The sequence below is a fragment of the Eurypyga helias genome, unplaced genomic scaffold, assembly GCF_000690775.1.
Source record: "Eurypyga helias isolate BGI_N326 unplaced genomic scaffold, ASM69077v1 scaffold26699, whole genome shotgun sequence".
Classification (NCBI taxonomy): domain Eukaryota; kingdom Metazoa; phylum Chordata; class Aves; order Eurypygiformes; family Eurypygidae; genus Eurypyga; species Eurypyga helias.
The window spans coordinates 2,033-23,169 of NW_010270541.1; the positions used below are offsets into that span (position 1 = coordinate 2,033).

At 46.9% G+C, this 21,137-nt stretch overlaps 1 protein-coding gene across 1 annotated transcript in view; it reads right to left on the bottom strand.

Moving 5' to 3' along the window:
* Nucleotides 1–6,268: 6,268 nt before the first annotated feature.
* ARHGEF33 (Rho guanine nucleotide exchange factor (GEF) 33) overlaps nt 6,269–21,137 on the bottom strand; it is a 17,456-nt gene continuing 2,587 nt past the window's right edge. Inside the window, exons 3-14 of the mRNA XM_010158497.1 lie at nt 20,895–21,016; nt 19,887–20,029; nt 18,492–18,551; nt 17,288–17,500; nt 16,517–16,646; nt 15,034–15,166; nt 13,646–13,729; nt 12,657–12,740; nt 11,697–11,845; nt 10,657–10,842; nt 8,222–8,975; nt 6,269–6,414 (exon numbers count right to left, since the gene is read on the bottom strand). Coding sequence (XP_010156799.1) covers nt 6,277–6,414; nt 8,222–8,975; nt 10,657–10,842; nt 11,697–11,845; nt 12,657–12,740; nt 13,646–13,729; nt 15,034–15,166; nt 16,517–16,646; nt 17,288–17,500; nt 18,492–18,551; nt 19,887–20,029; nt 20,895–21,016 — 2,196 coding nt within the window. The 3' untranslated portion in view covers nt 6,269–6,276. The remainder of the gene's footprint in view (nt 6,415–8,221; nt 8,976–10,656; nt 10,843–11,696; nt 11,846–12,656; nt 12,741–13,645; nt 13,730–15,033; nt 15,167–16,516; nt 16,647–17,287; nt 17,501–18,491; nt 18,552–19,886; nt 20,030–20,894; nt 21,017–21,137) is intronic.

Genomic DNA, 21,137 nt, shown 5'->3' on the forward strand with positions numbered 1-21,137 from the left:
AGAACATCATCCTCCTTCAAGATTGATACTGTGGAAGCATTTGAGTGCTCTGTCCTTAAGCCATCTCCAGTGTGGGCTAACCTGTTTCTCTAATAGGCCTCTCTCAAATCGAGGCTGGAGAGGTTTGTCTCATTAAGACGATGTTTATGCTAATGCACTGGATTTAGATCCTTCAGGATTTAGACTGATATTGTGGGATGTTTAATTATTTTTCTTTTGAGTGGATCTTTAAATTAGATTTTCTGTTAAATTGGGTCTGAGTCAAGCTTGGTGATGTCATTGGAGGTACCACTACTGAAGGTGGTATTGTGATTCAGGGAGTAGGTTTTACTTTGTTACGTGCAAGGAAGTTTCTTTTCAGTCTGAAGGGGTGCTGGAAAAAAAATTGCATCACAGCAGGTTGTGTGAATAAGCACCAGTTCCTTTTGTGGCTGTTGTCTCAACCTCGTGGCATTTCAGAGTCAGCCTCTACTACTGGTATGTCCAGCATTGCTGCAATTTAAGCTCAGCTAGAGAGCCCCTCATTCATGAATGTTTGTCTTAAAAATTATAGGAGAGTTAAATAAAATATTAGTGCTCTGCTGCTGTGAGCAGTGCAATTAGCTGCAGCATGTAAAAGTCCCGCCTTGACTTTCTCCTTGATGCCTTTTGCAGCCAGCAAGGAGGGACTTGCTCAAAAAGATTAAGATAATACTTAAAAATATTGCAAGTTCTTATGTGTTGTTTCCCCCCCACACCTCAAAATACCTTTTTTTAAATTGTTATTTCAAAACCTAGATGATGCATGGGCTAAAGCCATTCTAGCTCTTCATTAAGGAGAGAAACCCGTGGCCCATAGAGTTGTAAAAACAAAAGCACTTTTAACTTACTTTATAAATCCTATGCCTTATTTTCCATTAAATGAAACACCCTTAAGTGCATTTTTCTGTCAGCTGTGAACAAATTTCCTTTCTGTCTTCAATGGAAAATAGTGCAGTAAGTAGCCAATTGCTGCAGCATCCTAAGGCAAACAAAGTGAAAAGTAACTTTTTTTTTTTTTTTTACTTTCTAGCCAGCAAATGTGAAATCCTGTAGCAGATGGTTGAAAAATTGAAAGGCAAAAATAAAACAAAAATCCAGTATACTAGATGCATGACAATTTTGGTCGCTGGCGAATGTGCCTTTTCTGAAAGAGCATCTGTTATGTTTTTAAAAGGAAGGATAGACAAAGGTAGGTCATCAGGGGTGCATGGTGCTGGAGTTGCTTTGGACAAATTGGTTTGAATCTGCTTCAGAGTAAGCTTTTTTAGTTTGTGAAAAGAATAAATTTTAGATTCCAATAGGTTTGTTCCAGTATGTGTGTACATTTGCCTTTGATGGCATGGTTACTTGCCAAAATGAGTAAATGTTAAAAGCTATGTCGATCCAGCTGTAAAAAGAAAAATCAAGAGAACGAAGTGGTAAACTTTAGCTGGCACATCTGATAACCCCTGTATGTAACTGTCCGTAGGTGATTTTTGTATACTGTGTCTGCAGTGATACTCAGATTGCATTTCAGTGAGAATTTAATAGTGACTGTTACCTTTTGGCATTAAAAGATATGTTCTAAAAATAAAAAAAAGCCTTACGTATCCCAGAATTGTAAACTTTTGAATATGTAAGATGCTCTGAAAGCCCTTGTAGTCTGAGATTGGCTTCTTTAAGCTTAAACACTGTGTGCTCTACGTTAAGGACAATCGTGAGTCTGCTACAGGTGTAAGTTTTGCTCAGGATAGTAAAATACTAGAAGATGCAGTAGCTTGTGAGCAGAGGAACCATGTGGAGTAGAAAACAAGTAAGCAAGGTGTGCGTTCAGTAGGGGACACTAGCATCTTTTGACCGTGTTCTCTGACACAGGATTGATTATTCTGGATGTGGCTTTGAGCAACCTGGTCTAGTGGAAGGTGTCCCTGCCCATGGCAGGGGGGTTGGAACTGGATGGTCTTTAAGGTCCCTTCCAACCCAAACCAGTCTGTGATTCTATGATTCACTGTAGGTGTTACTGCAACTCTGTGGCTCTCTGTTACAACTTACTGTGTCAAGGGATCTGCAGCCTGGGTAAATAAGTCCTCTTTAATTTTACTGTATGAATTTTTTAGGTAGGTGATTTCCTATCAAGGCCTACATCTTATCTCCTCGTTGAATCAGAAAATAAAGGGACATTATGTTTAGTATCTTGTATGTGCCAATAGGCAAAAAAGGTCTGCTTTCAGAGAACAGAGTGCATAAATGAAAACCGCTCGCAAGTAGAAAAATGCTTAATATTTGCGGTAGGCTCCTCCGTGTAATCCACCCCACAAAACCACGCGGTGGCCAGAGGCAGTGCTACGCGTGCCCCAGCTCCTCGCCTGTTCAGGAATGAGCAAGGGGCCCTAACAACTTTGTGTAAAGTAACTGGATTCCTTGGAAACTGTTGGATTGGTTTTTTTGCCTGTACTGAGGAATATTTGTACGTGTACATGTGCATGAAAATACTCTAAGAACTTGCAGAGGAAGCCAAGATACATTGCAAGCCTGGGAAAAAAAAGCAGGAGAAAGTGCCCAGGTTATGTAAACTTAGAAGTAGCCTCAGTTATGCTGGCTTAGAGGAATGAAGCGGTGAGAGGATACATTTGGCCAGAACTGCAGATGAGTTACCCGTAGTCTGAGCAGAGTCTGGGGTGGCTGACTTAAGCAGGGAGTGTAGCCCTGGAGAGGTGATCTAGAAGAGTCACAGCCGGGATGAGAGCGTGTCCTTTTGGGGGATGTCTCAGGCAGTGGCAGTGCCCCTGCAGCTAGCTGATAGACCTGCTCTGCATCCACATGGCTGAAAGGGATTTGAGGAGGAAACACCCAGTCGATTTACACAGGAATAAAACTGCATTTGGGCCGTTGGTTCAAAGCTCTGCTGGCATACTCTCCTCTCCGAGACTGCTGTCCTTAATTGACACAACGCTGCAGGGAGCTATGGAGCAGTAGGAGGAATGCTACACACGCCTGCACGTGCCATGTGGCATGGGAAGGTGTGAGCACCGTGGGCTGAGTTGTCCCTGTTTGTGGTGTCGTCGTTTTGGACCTGCTGAGGGTGTGGCAAAGGTAAGATAGTGTTGGTAGTCAGAACTAGAATTAAATTTTAAGAAGAAAGTTGGTATGTGACAGGTGTTTGTGATATATAGGAAAACCATCTCTTAGCTGAATTAGTGGTGTTTATTTCAGTGGAGGAGACTCATGGGATTTTTCTTGTGAAAGCTCATGTGTCTGTAACAGAAGCAGCAGAAGGAGTAAAGCAGATGGAGGAGGAATGAGCTGAAGACGTCACAGTGAGCTGCACCAACAACAGGACCTTGACCAGAAGCCTGGACAATGTGTCAGCTGAGTCCTGGGTAAGAGTCTTGGAAATACATGTATGGAAACAGTCTTCTCACATGACTCTGTGTGCAGGGGGACAGTATTTTCTAAGTAATGTTGCCTCAGAAAGGGATCTGAGAAACGTGTTTCTTCTTTCAGTGGATGCAACCTTATCATAGAATAATGGAATGGTTTGGGTTGGAAGGGACCTTAAAGACCATCCAGTTCCAACCCCCCTGCCATGGGCAGGGACACCTTCCACTAGACCAGGTTGCTCCAAGCCTTATGGCCGATTCAGTCCAAAAGAGACGATGGTGTTATTTAAAGGCAACATTTATTTGGCACAGGAAGAAAAATAATCCAGAGCACACACGTACACACTCAGGGTGAAGTTGGATTGGATCCTGTAAGTGGTTGTGTGTTTGTGAGGTGCTGAGCATCATTCATTCATTCCATTTTGGATTCTGTGCAGGTACAAAGACATCTCAAATGATAAGTATAGGCCTGGAAGAAAGAACTCAATACAGGATCAGAAAGAACCATCAGTTCTGACCATGCCTTAAATCACTAAAACAGAAGCTAAAATCCCAATGCATTTTACAAGCAAGGGTTTGCCACTTTGGAAGGATTTCCTCACCCAGGAGATGTTAGCAGGTAGGTTTTCCCCTCTGTTTCTCTCCTGGCATCTGCCTGGCAGGTGTGAGGAGCAAGTTTGTTCTATGAAGGGTAGAAATGTCGTTAGTACATGAGACTACAGACAGGAGCATCAGAGCCCTTGACAGCATCAGTGCATTACAGCGGAAGGGCAGCCCTATTGATAGAACTCTGGTTCCGTGGACAAACAATGGGTCTGTCTATGGCTGATTCCTTTGAAGAACAAACAGGCGTTGCTGATGCTTCAGTTAACAAGTATCTGGCTTTTCTTACGTATTTAGATCTTGGCCCTGAACTGTCTGACTGAGTTGCAAAGTCCTAGGAATTGTCTTTGTGATGCAGTGGCTGGTCAGTGTGCAGCAGTCCTGACTAGGAAGGGCCGGGGAATTTGTAATTTCATGAGGATGTGAGGGAGAGGGGAAGAGGTGGAAGGGTTTTTTTGTCATTAAAAACCTTACATTAAAAAAATCTTCCTCAAATAATTTCCAAAAGTGGGAGATGGAGGGGCGTGGAGGGGAAGATACTTTCTTCCTCATTGGAACAGAAGTGGATTGTTGGGAAGTATTTTTGGTCCAGTAAAATTATAGGGCAGGCATCAGCTAGAACATTTTTATCTCAGGTTTTGCTTGGTCACTTTTTTGAACTGTTGGGAAAACTTTGATTGATATAAAGGATGGATTTTGCCTGTCTTTGGTGGACAAACCTTTTCACGCACACCTCTTCGCCTCTACCAGAGGAGGAAAAGCACGTGGTCAGTTGACACTGTGGGCCCTTTGTCTACAGTGGCTGTTAGCCACTGCAGCCAAGGACACCCCTGGGCCCTCCCCACGCTGTCGCTGCTGCCGGAGTAGCCGTGCAGCTTGATGGGTGCTCCCCTCGGCACCAGATTCAGTCACCCTTGCGTTAGTGTTGGAGTCCCAAACCCCTGATCTCACCGCCTGGCATATTTCCCCTGAGACATTGCTGTTAGCCCCATGGAGTAACTACGCTACCTCTTGCTGCTCTTTATGTCAGACCAGAGTCCCAGCCCTGCCAAAATAAGGTGATAAAACCACATTTCTTCTTGAAACGGCCCTCATCATGCCCCAGCTTCAGCTAACAGCCCAGCCCTGTGCCAGTGGTGCTCTTGCTGCTGTGGTGTAACATGGATATTGCACTAGAAGGCTGTGTTTCTCTCCATACTTTTTTAATGAAATCTATAGTTTTCTGCAGAGAACAGCATTGCGGCAAGTTTGTCAGTTGAGATGCAAGGAGGGGAGGGTGTGTGTGTGGCCTTGTTGTGGGAGAAATTGTATCCTTGCTCAAGAAGGAGGGCTTGTGACTTTGAACATGGGGCATCATCAACGTTCCTGCTCTCTAGTGCCTCAGTTTCAGCTAGAACAACTGCTCCAAAGCTGAGTGCTACACTTCATGGGGCTTGTAACGTGGTGTCAGGCCAAAGAAAGAAAAGAATATTCCAGGAGTATTACAGACCAGGAGCCATGACACTGGTTGAATATGCCTGTTTCTGCATTGATCCATGGGGTGATAGGGTGGAGAAGAATCTTGTCTCTTGTGACAGGACCTGGGCTCAGCCTGCGTCAGCTGTCTGGAGGCACAGGCAATTCCGACAGCAGGAGCAGAGATTCATAAAGGAGGCAATTCAAGAAACGGCATGCAGCATAAAAGGTGAAGGAGGATTTTGGGGAGTGATGGAAGTCCAAAAGAAAGGATGCTGCTGATTAGGCAGTACAAAGCCCAGGTGCTTTAGCTGATGCTTATTAGACCTCCTCAAACCAGCAGCATAATGTGAGCTGGCCTCCTGGAAGACATCTTTGATGATAGTTTTTCTCTGGAAAGTAGAGGAAAGAGGAGAATTTCAGACTTCTGACCAGGATGCCAAGGCTGCAAAGGTAGCCCCTCTGTTGTGAGTGTAAATTAGACCTGGCTTAAATTTGGAAGAACGAAGACGTATGGCAAATCAAGCAGCACTGGGGCATGAGGGGGAGGAGAATATAGTGGGATTTGGCCAGAGCTTTCCAAAACTGTGAGGAAAGTTAAGTCAGGCAGGAGTGAAAGCTAGCAAGTTCCTGTGCTTGTTGGACCCTTGGGCTGAGCTGCACTTCAACCCATAGCCTGGCCCTGCCCTGTGCTAGGAAGAGCAGGATGCATTTGTAAGGCAGTTGTGACAGTCTCCTCTCCCCCACGGAATCCTGGGGCCTTGCTGTCTGTCTCTACCCTCAGGGACCTGGGGAGCACTGTTGCACTTAGGCTGTGGCCTGCCTTTATTGGGGCTGCTTATTTCTTTTTGAAGAGCTTGCGGAAGGAGCTCCGGAAACCCCCCTTGGGCTCGTGCCGTGGATTGTGGTCGCTGAAGGATGTTTGCTCATTGTCATCCTTCTGGCAGAACCTGGTGTGGTCTTCTGCATGGAGCTCCTAAAAGGGAAAAGACAATTTAACCAGCATTTGCAACCTCACATCCTTCTCTCTCTCTCTCTCTCTCTCTCCTTCTCTCTATCTCTCTCTCCCCCTCTCCCTCTCAGCTAAGAGGGACCTGGTGGATGAAGAGGTGCTGGCAAGGCTGGGAGAGACAACGGGTCATTCGGGCCTTAGCAGCACTGGTACCTCTTGCAGAGAGGTTGTTGCTGGCTCTGAGGCAGTAGCAGAGGAGTGGAAGCAGTGTTAGAGGGAACTGGAGCCTTCCTTGCTAAGCTTGTTTAGTGGGAGGTTACTAGCCCCTTTTGCCAACCAGGGAGCAAGCCAGCATGGGGAGTTGAAGGCCTGTTTAGCAGGAGGTTACTAGCGCCTTTTGCCAACAAGGAAGCAAGCCAGCATGGGGAGTTGAAGGCACTTCCCACCCTCTCCTTGCTCATGAGCTCTCTTTACCCTAGGGCAGGGAGGCTTCAGACTTCTTGAGCTGATACGATGTGAAAGACTCTTCTGTTGGCTCTGCTGCTGCCTGGTTTTATATCTGTGGGGCAGAAGGCTTCATTAGCACACGCACCTTGCGGTAAATGTGCCGATAAAATATTTCTCCCCCTGTCAGGGGAGTGCTGACTCCCTTTCAGCAAGGCTCTAGACAAATCCCATTTCTCCAGTTCTGCCCAACACTGCCATGGCGGTCTCCTTTGCTCGGTGGGGGAGAACGTGTCCTTCAGTTCCGGACTAGCCTCCACATCTGCATCTTGCTGTGGGCCACAGCTCTGTGCGAGGTGAGTGCCAAAGAGCTCACGGGCTACTGTTTCCAGGGGAAGGGACTGTGTCCCCATCGCTCTTCTCTCCCTGCTTCGTCTTCCCTGCTCAGCTGTCCACCACCTCTTTCACTCACTAGGCTTTTTTCTCTTTTTCGAGGTTTCCTTGCTGCCTTTTCAGTCAGACTGTTAGAACCTTCCTCCCATCATCATCTTCATCTTGCCTCATTTTAACAGGAGGGTGTTTCTCCAGGCAGCCCCGAGAGAGCTAGCTAATCGCCTCACAGCACCCCTGGCCCTCCTGCCCAGGAAGTGTGAAGGGCATCTTCCTCCCCTCTCTGTGACAGCTCAAAGCTGTCCGAGCAGGCACTGCAGACTCCAGGAACATTGTTCCTGCAAGACCTGGTGTCCCTGAAGGGCTAGATTGCAGCCTGCCATGCCAGTGGTTGTCTGAGGGACACGGTCTGTTTGCACACAGACTGTAGCATCGCTCTGCTGTCTGTGCAACAAACACAGGTGACGCAAACCCCACGGACCATATCCTTGCTGGTGTGAACGGGCTCAGTCTGGCCACGTCATGCTGGTTTACACTGACTGAGGATCTGATACTAAATCCGTTGGTTTTCTTAACTCAGCACTCCTCACAGAGGTGGAAAGGCACCTTTTTAGCTGTGTGCCACCCTACAGCACTGATTTTGAATGGTTTTGCCCATGCTTCGTGACCCTGATGGGATACAGCATTTTCTTGTGGAGGAAGCTCAGTGACAGCTAGAGACATGGGAGCTTGTCTCAGGGGTGTTCTGGCTGTCACTCGGCCAGCTGTGTGCCTCGAGCCCATGCTTGTCCCTGGGGAAGACGGGTGTGAAAAGGAGCTGTCTTGTCCCTCCCTTGGGCGTGTACATGCAGATGAGAACTTCTAGTGTGTGGACTTGGAAATTATGTTGGCGTGTTCTGCCCTGACTGCATCTCGGATCTTTCTCCTGCTGCTGCTGCTTTACCACCGTGTGCCTTTTTTTTTTTTTTTCCCCCTCCTCCTATTTAAGCCTCCTTACTTCCAAAAAGCTCTGTTTTTCACCCGCTCCTCTCTGGGGGGGGAAGTAGCTCCTTTGGGAGCTTCGAGATGAGGCTGAGATCATGTGAGGCTGGACATTCCTCTCCTGCTTCTGCTGCAGCCGGCTCCCGCTGCTGCTCCGCGTGCTGTAGAGTCTGGTGCTCACGCCCTCAGCGCTCCTCGGCAGCTCCTTCAGAGACCTGCTCAGCTGCTTGCCTTTGCTGTGGAACATCTCGCGTTTGTAAGTGCTGCTGCTTATGGGAGTGCAGCTTTTGGGCAGCGGCTGTAAGGCGTGATCTGTCCTCTCGGGTTCTGATGTGAAGTTAACAGGCCTAAGGAAGCAAATGTCTAAGCTGGACTCGGAAGAGGCTGGGGAGCAATTCTCAAACAGAGCAAGGTTTTGAAAGGCATCGTCTTCATAGGGACCTGGCAGGGTGAAAACCTCCCCAGGGTAGTCGAACTCTTCGTAGCTTGGTACAAAGTTCCTCGCATCCTGCAGCAGCTCCACAGAGCTCCTGGTGGCTCTCTCGGGGTTTCCCACTGCATCAGCTGGGGGTGCTTCGTACTCCATTTCAGGGATGGATTGTAAGGGGGCTGTCAGAGCCTTCAGTTCCTGCTCTGTGAGCTGAGAGGATGCAAGGATGTTTTCTGGCCTCTCATGTTTTCTACTTTCCATTTCCCAGTCAGGGGGCTTTACAGCCTGGATGTTTTCCATCACAGTTGGCTGAGGTTTCTTAATCTGGGGCATCAAATGCCTTAAAAATAAGATACAAAACAAAAAAAACAAAAACAGGAAGAAGTGGAATACTAAAGATTGACCAGGAGACAGCATGACAAGGCTCCCTCCCCCATCACTCCCCCAACCTCTTCTCTCCCCCAACCCCATCTTCTTGCCTTTAAGGCCAAAAAAGTATTTTCATATCTTAGAGAACAGTAACAGAGCTGCCACTAATGGAAATTGCCTGGCTGGGTTAGCAGGAGCAAACTTTCAGGGGTAGAACTGCTTATCCAGGAGCTTTCACTGGCTTTTGTACTCTATATCATGAGATGGATAGAACCTGAGATGAGAAGCCAGCTGTTCCATCTCTCTCCTGGATTTTTACTTCCCTTCCCTTTCTGTAATGTAGGGACTGTCTCACTTTCCTGTGGTCTGATTGTCTCTTGAGGTGGACAAGGTTCCTCTCTTGGGTAGGTAACTCGGTCCCCAGAAGTCTGTCGGATGGACTTGAAGGGATCCTACCCTCCATGTGTTCCAGGTAAGTCAGTGTTCCTCACTGGATGACGTATTAGGTAGTAGGTGCAGGGTGTGCACCCCCATGGCCCTTAACGAACACTAGGTAGGAAAGCCCTACTGCCATCTTCTGAGGACATAATGAGTGGAGTGGGGGCACAGAAACCTTGCAGTGTTAAAGATGTGCAGAGCTCTGCTTCTGGGGCAAGATAACCCCATGCATCAGACCAGGCTGGGAAATTTCTTTTGAGCAGGAGCCCTGCTATGAACTTGGGGTTATAGCCGGTGCCAGGGCAGAGATGAGCTGACAGCTTGCTCTCATGCCAGGCAAGGCAAGCCCAAGCTGTAGTAGGAGCTCATGGCCTGGAGAGTTATTTTCCCTCCTTCTCTGCAGTGCTGATGAGGCCCTACCTGGACTCACGTTGGGTCCTCAGTTCGAGATGAATGTGGGGAAACTGTGGAGGCACCAGCTGAGGCTACCAGGATGGGGGCCTGAAGCATTGTGTCTGTGAGGGGAGGGAGATTGGCTGGGTCGTCTGGTGAGAAAGAGGCTAGGGATTGAAGTAGTAACGCCAGCACTTGAGGGGGACTCAGAATGATGAAGCCAAACTCTTCTTGTTAGTGTCAAAGGATGTAAGGAAGCACAACAGCTGACATAAGAAAAAAAGCAAGTCTGGTGTGCCTGTCTGATCATCATCTCAGTTGGCACCTATCAGTAGGCTAGAAATGGCCAAAGATTCCCAGGTGATATAAGTAGCTCTGTCTTTCTTGAATTAGTCTTGTGTTTTTGAACCCGTTTGTTACTTGCATTTTGAGATAGTGAGTCCCATCATTCGATGACCTGCTGTGTGGGGAAGTACTTTTTTTGCTGGTCTGAGTCGTTGGTCATAATTCGTGAATAATGCGGAGTGTTCCTATGCACTCTGCTGCCAGGCCTACACAAATACCTGTCCTCTCTGCTCCACTGTGAAGACAACTAGCAAGAGCATTGACAGCCCTGGGTAGAGCTCGGAAATGTTTCCTGCTTGTAAGCCAAATGGTAGTGGATATAGCAGGAAGGAGCCAGCCCTTCATCTATTTGTGCATACACGGGGAGTAGTATTGGAAATGACAGCCTGCAACTGCCTAGTCTCACTGACCTAGGATGTGTGAGGAAAGAGTTTTCAGCCTACTTTGAAAGCCTTTTACTAGGGCAATAGGCTTACGGGGTTGTCGTGCCAGAGGAAGGTGCTGGTGGGAATGGCTGTATCGTCTCTTCAGAGTGGATCCCACTGTCCCGGATAGATGTCGTACTGGGTGTTGGAGAAACCTCTTGGCTCGTACACTGGGAGGTTAGACCTTTGTACAGCTTCACCAGGGATGACCTGAGGGAGGAGAAATCCATCGTCGTGCTAAGAAATAAGGCAGGGAATGAGCACGAGCATGTAGAATCACAGAAAACAGGGCTGGGAGGGACCTTAATATTCCCATCCACCTCTTCCCACCCCAAGGAAGGACCTGTTACACCTAGTCTGTCCCAGTCAGCAGGATGTGCTGCTTTCTGTCCTGTTCTTAATGCCTCTCCTGATAGCAGTCCCCAGCAGTCTGCTCCAGCCCTTTAACCACCCTCCGTATTTGGAACCTTCACGTGAAGTTTGATCTTGTCCAACTCCCCCAGTGAATCATCACAAGGAGAAAAGGCAAGCAGATTTTGATTTTAGTAAAATGTCTTCATTTCAAGGAACTATTCTGAACCCCAACTTGCAGAATCTATGTTCAGGGTAATTTCTATCACAGTTTATCTGAAACAGGTTATATGGGAGGCTTTTGTTTCTCCCACCCCCAGTAAAAGAAGATAACACTGTTCTTTCTCAATCTTAGCTTATGAGGGCTTCAGGCAACGGTCTTGGCATTCACCAGGGCTCTGAGCTGCCAAAGCAGCCAAGTCCCCATGTATTCTCCCTCTGAGGTGTGACTTTGCCATCAGCTTAAGGAATCAAAGGTTCCCATGGAACACATGGCTACTATGTTTAGAAGGATTAAACTGATTTTCCTTTCATTCTCAGAGTTAGACAGAAGGGCCCACCCCAAATCTGACCTCAGTTTGGAAGACAAGAGCCAATAGTGAGCCTTATCTAGCATTCATATGCAAAGGTGTTTTTTTATTTCAACAGAGGGTTTTCTTCATTTTCAACCCCTGTTTCCAGGCTTCCCCCACATTTCCCTTTCCCTGGTGATAGAGAGAATAAGCTGATGTTGTGCTTACTTTTTCAGCTTTTTCCTCTTCTGTATAAGCAGGTCTTCATTGCATTGGAAGAGGAGGCTATAGTGTGAGATGAAAACCCGGAGGCGCTGCACACACACCAGCAGCAGATAATAGTCCGGATGTTCTTGCTCCGTGAATTTCAGGACATTCTAGGGCACAGAGGAGAACACGCTGTTTGGCAGGTGTCCTAACCCTTTCTGGGTAACAGGTGCCACTGGGACCATGGATTAGTGCTCTGGGCTGCCCATGACACTGCCCTGTGGGAGTGTGGTGGGAACACCAGTTTCTGAGGGACTTGAATGAGGCCTGCTTCCTACTGGAAATACACAAGTAATCACTCTAAAATGTCATCATGAGATGTGTGGATGATGCACTAGTTGAGTTTAGCACTGGATAAATAATCTCATCTCTTGTTTTTCTAGGGCTTGCTTTCTGTGTCATTTGCCTTGTCTGACATGTTTTAGTACAATTGGGATAACCCTCCTGTGAACCTGAACTCTTTTGATCAGCAAGCTCGGTGTAGGAAAGGTTGTTGGGCCCTAGGACCCTCTAGGCCTCTCATTCTCTCAGCTGAGAGGCATGTGGACCACTCAGCAATGAGGCCTGCTCTGTTACAGGAGTAAGGTTGGAGCTCACAGTAGATGTGCCCCATCTCTGACTTCCTGTTCTCCCAGAGCAGCAGGCAGCAGGGTTTTTGGCTTCCCAGGGGACAAAAGTTGGTTCTGTCAGGTCAAATGGAGAAACTGGCAAGTAGAAGCAAGCATCAAGTGAAAATGATGAAAATTAGGGCATTCTCAGCTGGCTTTCCCTCTCAAAGTTGGTTGGGTTTTTTTCTCAGAGGGATCACTTGGTTAGCCAGAAGTCCTGTACCTGTACAGCCTGAATGCCAGCTCTGAAAAAGCTAAGAGTGACATGTTGTGATAAGAGTTTAACAAGACAGTCTCCATCCCGGAGCCCTACCTGTAGATGAATAAGATATTCGGGGATTCGCTGGACTATATGGAAAAACAGAATGTAGAGATCAGACTTGATTTCTTCTTCTACCTGAAACAGAGAAACAACTTCAGAGCCTTTCCCACCCATAAAACATATCTGCTCCCAGGTGGTCCTGGGGTTTAAGGAATAGTGATGCTGTAAGTGGTTATAACAGCTCACAGGAGCCTGCCAGTCCTGGCAGTTGTGCGTGACAATACACCAGTCTTCACCTTGCTTCTGGAAGGGGGATTTACAATTCCTTCCACCAGCAATACTAGTTCTAAGGATGAAATTTCTTAGGTTGGGGATTATCTATGAGGGACACTCAGCCTAATTAAAGAGGGGTGTATGTTTAGAGTGTGCTAGTTAGGTTTCACTGAAACCCCAGGTAGATCCTGTTGTTCAGAATTAAAAGTTCTTCATTTAGGACCAAATGAATTGAACAAAATGAGATTGACTTCTAAATCACGATGTCTTGAAAGCAAGCTAATGTGGTTTAGTTATTGCACTTTAAAGCTACCTTTATATTTAACTTTCCTAGTTTAAACCAAGAGTCAAGGGTATGAGACCAAATACCTGAAGCTGAAGAGTAGAGACTGTTTTCTCTATAAAGAGAGAAAACTTACAGCCTCCGTCTTGGTCTCCCTGTTTGGATGGATCCTCCATTTTCCAGGAGACACCATTTGCCTGGGACAGGTCTGGGTAGCGTGTGCATAGGCAGGCTTCCTGGGAGGTTTGATCTGAGACATTATTTCATGCCACAGCAGAAATAGGGCTTTGGTTACACACAGTGATGAAAACATTAAAGCTGCCTGTTGTAGGTGCGTGTTATCCATGGCAACGTTCGGGAAACTGGCATTTGGTAATGGAACAAGTGGATTGGCAGAAGGAGTCCTATCATGGGCAGGCATAACAGGAAGAGGTCCAGGCTTGCGTGTTGCCATTACGTGTCTGTGAAGCAGGCAGGAATTTACCTCCTTCAGGATCACCACGTGGATCAGAGAGATGCATTCTGGCAGGTCCCTCAGGTAAGCAACATAGTAGTCCAGAAAATTATTCTTAGAAAAGAAAAAAAAGAAGAGAAAAGAACAAAGAAACTTAAGAGAGATTTTTGGTCATAGAGTCAGCAAGATTGAGAAGCTGTTGATTCCCCACCATCACTCCTGGGAGCTAATCAGTGCAGCAGAGCTGCAAACGTGTGTGAAGCTTTTGGGGCTTGGGATTCCTTAAGAAGGGCTGTTTAATAAAACGGTAGATGTTGAGCAAAGTGTATAAAGCCTTATGGCAGATGGGAAGTATAGAGGGGCTGGGGAGGAAGAGGCTTTTCTTATTTAAGGCTTTATAAAGCATCAGCTGAGTTTTACACATCCTTCCAGGAGAGGTCTGGGGGTTGGGCAGACCTTCACCCAGAGAAGGAGGTGCTGTTTTACTTGGGGCTACAATCCATATGGGATAAGGGGCCTGCCCACTCACCTGTGATAACTGAGCAAAGTGTATTGGGGAAGAGGAACATAAGAAACACGCTCTTTTCACTGTTAATACAGAAATCCAAGCTGTCAAGGCTCAGGTGATTCTGCCCCTGTACTCTGCTCTGGTGAGACCCCACCTGGAGTGCTGCATCCAGCTGTGGAGCCCTCAACATCAGAAGGATATTGACCACTTGGAGCGACTCCAGAGGAGGCCACGAAGATGCTCCGAGGGCTGGAGCACCTCTGCTATGGGGACAGGCTGAGAGAACTGGGCTTGTTCAGCCTGGAGAAGAGGAGGCTCCGAGGAGACCTCATTGCAGCTTTCCAGTATCTGAAGGGGGCCTACAAGGGTACTGGGAGAGGACTTTTTACAAGGGCCTGTAGTGATAGGACAAGGGGTAATGGGTACAAATTGAAATCAGGGAGGTTTAGATTAGATGTCAGGAAGAAATTCTTCACAGAGAGGGTGCTGAGGCATTGGCACAGGTTGCCCAGAGATGTTGTGGATGCCCCATCCCTGGAAGTGTTCAAGGCCAGGCTGGATGAGGCTTGGAGCAACCTGGTCTAGTGGAAGGTGTCCCTGCCCATGGCAGGGGGATTGGAACTGGGTGATCTTTGAGGTCCCTTCCAACCCAAACCAGTCTGTGATTCTATGATTCTATGTGTGGCTCCTGTAACCAAGTTTTATGGATTTATTACAGACTGTATGCCCCCAAATGAGACTGGCATGTGGGCTCCCTGACCAGCCGAGTACTACAGCAAAGGGCTACCGTGCACCAGGACTCTGCTCAAAAGAGGCTGGCTGAAAGGCCTGCCCTAGCCACAGCTTCACAGCACAGGCCCTCTGCTGCAAAGTATCTCAGCAGAAGAGTCCAAAGAGGTCCGTAACCTACCTCATCATTTGTTAACTTCAGGAAGATGTCTCCTAGGATCCCTTGTCGTGGCCAGCTCAAGACTCTCTCCTGCAGAGCGTGAAGTAAATCAACATGCTGCTGGACCAGGTATCGCAAAGAGTTGGGGAAGAAACTGAAGGGAGACAGTATCAGACTGGTTACACCGAGCAGCAGCTCAGCCCTGAGCGTGTACTGCTGAAGCGTGCGTTCATGGTGGTCAGCGCGGGCTTGCTTTAAACACAGGTATGAATTACGTTTATTGGAATCCTGGCTGCACCAGGAGGCCTTGTTTTGGCTGCTCTGTACATACAGGTACCCTGTCTAGAAGGCTATTATTACAGTGTTTTGAAGGTTTCTTAGACTGACTCTCCAGTGCATTGTGTAGCTGACCAGAATTTGCAGAACTAAGAAGCCGAGGGCAGTGTTGCTGTAGCTAATGTAACAGGGCTAGGTAAGGTCCCTTCCAACCCAAACGAACCTATGATTATATGACTATGCTCATGACCCATCCCATATTACTTGGAGGAGAGCTCCCCAGCTTTGTATGTTGTCTCTTTTGTCAGGCCCTTTAACAAGCCAACCCTTTGATGCAGAGCTGGTCAAAATGTGCTTCTGCCTTGCTGTCATTTCATGCTGATTTAATCCAGAATCGGAATGAAGATGTCAAATATTGAACTATTTTGCCAGGTGGAAAGGTCCCAGGGAGTAAAATGTAAAAATAAAAACTCAGCTTTGGGCTATCATGCTTCAGTTTGAACTCTGTGTGTCATGTAATTGTAATTGAGTCCATCAACTCATGTACCACATGTCCCGGAGTGGACTTCTGTCAAATGGCTCCTTGGATGTGGGACTCCCAGGGAGAGTAGAAAGAGCCAAAAAAGAGAAAGCTAGCAAGGACTGGGCTCCCCATATGTGTTTAGGGGCTGGGAAATTCCAGGGCAAAGCTGAGTGAATGGAGAGAGCACAGGAGCTATTCCATCCTGGGAACTGAGACAGCTGTCACAGGGGATGGCCTTTGCAAAGAGCTGGATCAGTTCCACTGGTCTTGTATCTGTGTGTGAGTGCGTGTATGTGTCTGTATATGTCAATAGCTGGTGGATGGCAGCCACTAGCCAGGGGCTTATGCCCACAGCAGCTTCTAGAGCTGGAGCTGTGGAATGGGAGCAGGAGGCAGTGGATGTACAAAGCTTTGTTCCCACCCATGCAGGAGGCATGCAAAAGAAGCACAGGAGGCTGATGGGACTCAGAAGGAGACTGAAATGAAATTATAGTGGAACTGTTTGGGATGGAAGGTGGACAAGATGCAAGGACAGGCAGAAAAGTCTTTAATCACTGCCAGAACCTTCTGGTGCCTACAATTTTCAACTAAAAGTAAGCACTGAGATTGCTGTCTGGATGAAAGAAAAGTGGGAGAGAGGATGATGCAGAAAGAATATTGACTGAAGGAAACTCCCCAAAAGAGAAAGCACACTAAATCACATACCTTCTCTCTTTGACACTCCTTTTCACATCTGGCCCTTGCAATGTGGCCTTGATCTTCAGGATTAGGGAGAGGTTGATGACATATTTCCTTTCTGACTCAAGCAGCTCCAAAGCGATGTTCTGCCTTTTGGCTTCCAGAAGATAATGGTTAAGTTTAAAAATAAGGAAAATGCTGATGTCAAGGACAACCTCATGTTAGACTGGTGGTCTGACACTAAATCATGAAAAGAGAAACTGTCGAAAAGTGACACCAATGTCTTGTCTTTATGTGTCTAATTTCCCCAAAATATAAAATTCTAACCTGATGCTACAGCATGCCCCAGACATGACTGGAGCCAGTTTGCTAAGAAAGCTCCAAAGCAAATGAGTTTTCCCCTGTGAATATAATCTTTTTCTAAGAATAACAAAGCAATCAATCAAAGGCAAAACAATTCATATTAGGCATTCACATCCAGTTTCCTGCAGAACGAGAAGTTGCATTTTTCACCCGCTTAAACAACTATACTGTCACAATCCCATTTTATTACTCTGAACCTGCCAGGTCTTGGAAAGGAAAATGCATGTCCTGAGTGCAGAACAATTCTGTCGGTGGCAGAGGCCAGCAAATACAAAGGCCAGAAATCTCGGAGACTGAGACCATGAGACGTTTTCCCCTAGCAGGAAAAACTGGCTTGCATGTCTCACTCTGCAGAAGCTGATTACAGACCAGCTCACACCAGATATGAACGCAGCTTTGAGCCTCTCTAGCCAGTGTCTTCCACTCTGTCCTTACCAGCGAAAGAGGGTTCACATATAATATTTTCTGCTGAGCTGTATCTGCCTTGGCCCATGTCTTTCCCTCTCTCTGGTTGCTCTTTGGAAATGTATTCGTCTCCCCAGTCCTTGGTGTCCTTGGGCTGCTTCCACACCGTTGATGGGAGATGCACTTTGGTCTGCCCCTCTGGTGTTAAGGAAGGCTTGAGGCTATCGTCTGTCTCTATTGCTCCTGCAATGACAAACAGCTGTATGGATCTTAACATTTCGGTTGACAGGTTATGCTACAGCAGGCAGCTGACCTGCATTGTCATCCATTTGGAGTACTGGAAGGAGAGTTGGGAGCATTCTGTGTCTTTCACAAGGGCTGTGGCCTTGTAGTGTTACTTAGAAACAGAAGCGCAGCTGGCAAGCACTTTGATGGAGCAAGGCTTGCACTCTTCCAGCATTTATTTCAGGCCAAATAAGGTACAAAATTAGACACATGTTAGAAAAGAAAAAACATATATTTGAAGCATAGTTGCACTTCAGGGTTCGGGGACACTTCAGGACTTGGTAATATGACACTTATTGGCAGGTGTTGTAGAAACAGAAAGTATTATAATAATTTGGATTTAAGTGGCATTCCCAGTGGATGTAAACTATCATGGCTCTTAATTTTTGTTAGTGTGGCGTGATTATACAGCAGTAGCAGGACTGATAGTCTGAGGCTATTAAATCACAGAGAAGATAGGGGAGGGTGCAGGTTTGTTAGAGCCATTGGGCTGCAATTGCTTTAGTGCAAATACTTTGAATCTGGGTTGCAGTGAACCATTTTCCATAAGTTTGTTTTGTTTTGTTTTTTTTTTTTTTTTTCTCCCAAGTGTATTAGAGCAAAAGAGCCATTAAGAATAGTGAGTGCTTCTAGAGAACAGTGCAAACATCTAATGGTTTTATCAATTATTTCTTTCTGCAAAGGCTCTTAGAACTTGCAAAAGCAGTAGCAGCAGAAAGGGTTTCCTGCCAAATATTAATCCTTTGCATTGTCTCTCGGGTATTTGGCACTTCAGGGATGCAGGCTTGCCCTCATATCTCAACTGCAAGTATGAAAATGGTGATACATGACAATGTGAAAGACATTCCTGTGAAATGCGTTCCCTGAAAGCATTTCTTCAGAGCGGTAAAGCAAGCACTCTAATTAAATAATTGTGCTACTGTTTTTTGACAGTTTGATATTTTCCTACCTGGACCTGCTACAACTTTCACACTTCCTTCTCCCATTGGCATGAGCCTGGTGTCAGACACTGTTGAAGAACAAAGGGAAACTTTACAAGGTAACACAGCTGTAGAACAGGCTTCCTTCTGCCAAGCCCAGTCAGCATGGTTAGATCCTCCAGTCTTTCACATTTTTGCTATGGAAACACCCCTGTTGTTAGATCCACCATCAAGGCAGGATCTTTCTTGTGGTGGCTCCTGTTGCAGTCTTTGTTTCTCCAGGCATGCTAATGTGGGGGTCCCTGTTGTGCTTGGTGCTGTATGACTGCAGAGGAATGTGAGCAGTCTTGGCTTGCCCTTGCTCAGTGGGTACGCGTTGGGTAGGAGGCACCAAGCAGGCAGCACAAGAGGATGGAGACCTGACACAGAGACACGGCTACCATTTTGGTTGGAAAGGAGCTTATTGAAGAGTGAAGGGGGGAGACGACTGGAAAGAAAGGGGCAATGGGAGAAGTGGGTGAGAGCCCTCTCCCACATCCACCTCTAACATACCATTTCAGAGTAAGGCAGAGGGGGGCCATTTCTGTCCAAATTCTCAGCAGAACAGAGTAGAAAACAGCACATGGTTCTCATCCAATCTCTACCTCTGACATGTTAAGTGTATACGTTTTCAGTGCCTTCCTCTCTGAACATCAAGAGGATGATAGACCAGTTTACAGCCCCGAAGTTAATTATAGGAAAAAAAGGCTCTGGTTCCTCACCTTTTCTTTGATTCCAACCTGCGTAAGTGTTTGGCTGTTGTCAGTGTTTTCCTGGTCTAGGTGTAAACCTAACACCATGGGTTAGTAGCTTCTGTAGCTAACAAGGGGCAGTGATTCTCCTAGCAGCGTGTATGTGCAAGGTGACACCAGTAGCCTGGGGTGTGTACGTACCAGCTCCCATGTCCCCTTGTCAAATCAACCGTTGGTATGGCCCCTTAATGATACCACGTGTTGGCTGTCAGCCCAATCCCTGTGATCCTCCGTTCTGTGCCCTCTTCCCTTACGTTGTAAACAATTCCACAGGTCGTACTATTTTTACCTGGGGCTTCTACTTGGCTCTTTGTCTGTGCCCCTAGCATTATAGGGAATAAGATCCAGCCTGCTTCCCTTTCCCTGGAGGAGGCAAGCAATGGCTTTTGGAACAGTGTTCACAGAGCAGCATCTCCTGAATCCAGGCCAGCACCAAGATTGCTATCTTGAGACACGGTGCCAAGGTGCATGCACTGATCCAGGAGCTGTGCTGCCAAGGGTCAACCCCTGTTCTCTTTTTATGCTGCTGGCACCTGACGAAAACTTGGTGTCCTCTTGCCCTAGTGGCCTTTTTCTGGATTTTTTTTTTTTTTTCCAGAGGAAGGCACTGCATTTGCCTAACCTATTTCCTACCTTTTTCATAAGTCACGTTGTGTAAAAGACTTGTAAAATCTTCATTGATCAGCACAGGTTCCGGGAGGTTAATGGATCGAAATGGGCTGCCCTGGAGAGGTGTAGGCACTGTCTGTGAACCATGATCATCCTTCTGTGCTCTTCTGTACAAATAGAAAGAATGAGACAGTTGGAAAGTGTGAATGTTACAGGTGAAGCTCCTGCACTACACTTGTGGCAGACACCAGTATAACCAGAGTCAGAAGTAGGACAGCTCCAGCAGAGACTAGGAAAGGAGTTTGCTTTGATGCAGTTCTGGAAATAACTTCCACTCTCTGTAAGAGGAGGTTATTTCATATCTGCTCTTTTGCAGAGCATATTTCAGCTAATTAAATTACTTAATTAGCTAAGGAGCTAGCCTAGATTTTAAGTGTTTGCATGAAGGCGACTGAATACCCATCATCAAAACTCTGTTTTCAGAAGGAGACTAATCAGGGCCAAGGTGGACAAGCAGCCTGCTTCATTACAGCAACAGAGTGGCCCAGCATTGTGAACATGCTCCTGCAGGACCCTGCTCAGAGCAAAAACGGCTGGTGACAGGAAAGGAGAGCATGACTGCACCATCAGGAGCCTGAGTCCTGCGCCCTTGGAAGGGGAAACTGCAGTGCTGGATGGGGGTGACTTAGCATTACCTTGTAATGGTAAAGGCTCCTGACTTTGAACAGTATTCCTGCCCCGCCATGTCTCCAGCAGGTCTGTGTGTTTCACCAGGCCCTGGTTTCCCTGAGTGCTGCTGGGGCTCTTTTGCGGTTGGAATCCCAGTGAGGTGTTGGTGTTTTTCTGCTGTGTTTTCTCTGTGGGATATGTGTCTAAAAGCCTGGGGTGACCTGAAGGCTAGAGCTTCCAGTAATCAGGGTTGACACACATGTCCAGTCAGGAAAAGATTAAGAAATTAAGCTATAAGGAAATGAACAAAATGGATGCCACTGCTATTTAGCACTTCCAGAGCCCTGGAGTTTGGGCCCTTACTTAGCTTTCACTTTCCGTGATTCACGACGCTTCTCTTGCTGCAGCTGCTCAATTTTCTGTTGCATTTCCTCCTGCTTGGCACTGATTTCTTCAATCATTGACTTTGCATCGCTGAGCTCCTCCTGAGAAACAGGCAAAAGCAGAGTGTTCCCAGGGTGCTCATCAGTCTTAGGTAGCACAGCTTTGAATGCTGGCTGGTGTGCACTAGAGATGCTTCAGGGTGCTGTGGAGAGTGGCTCTGTC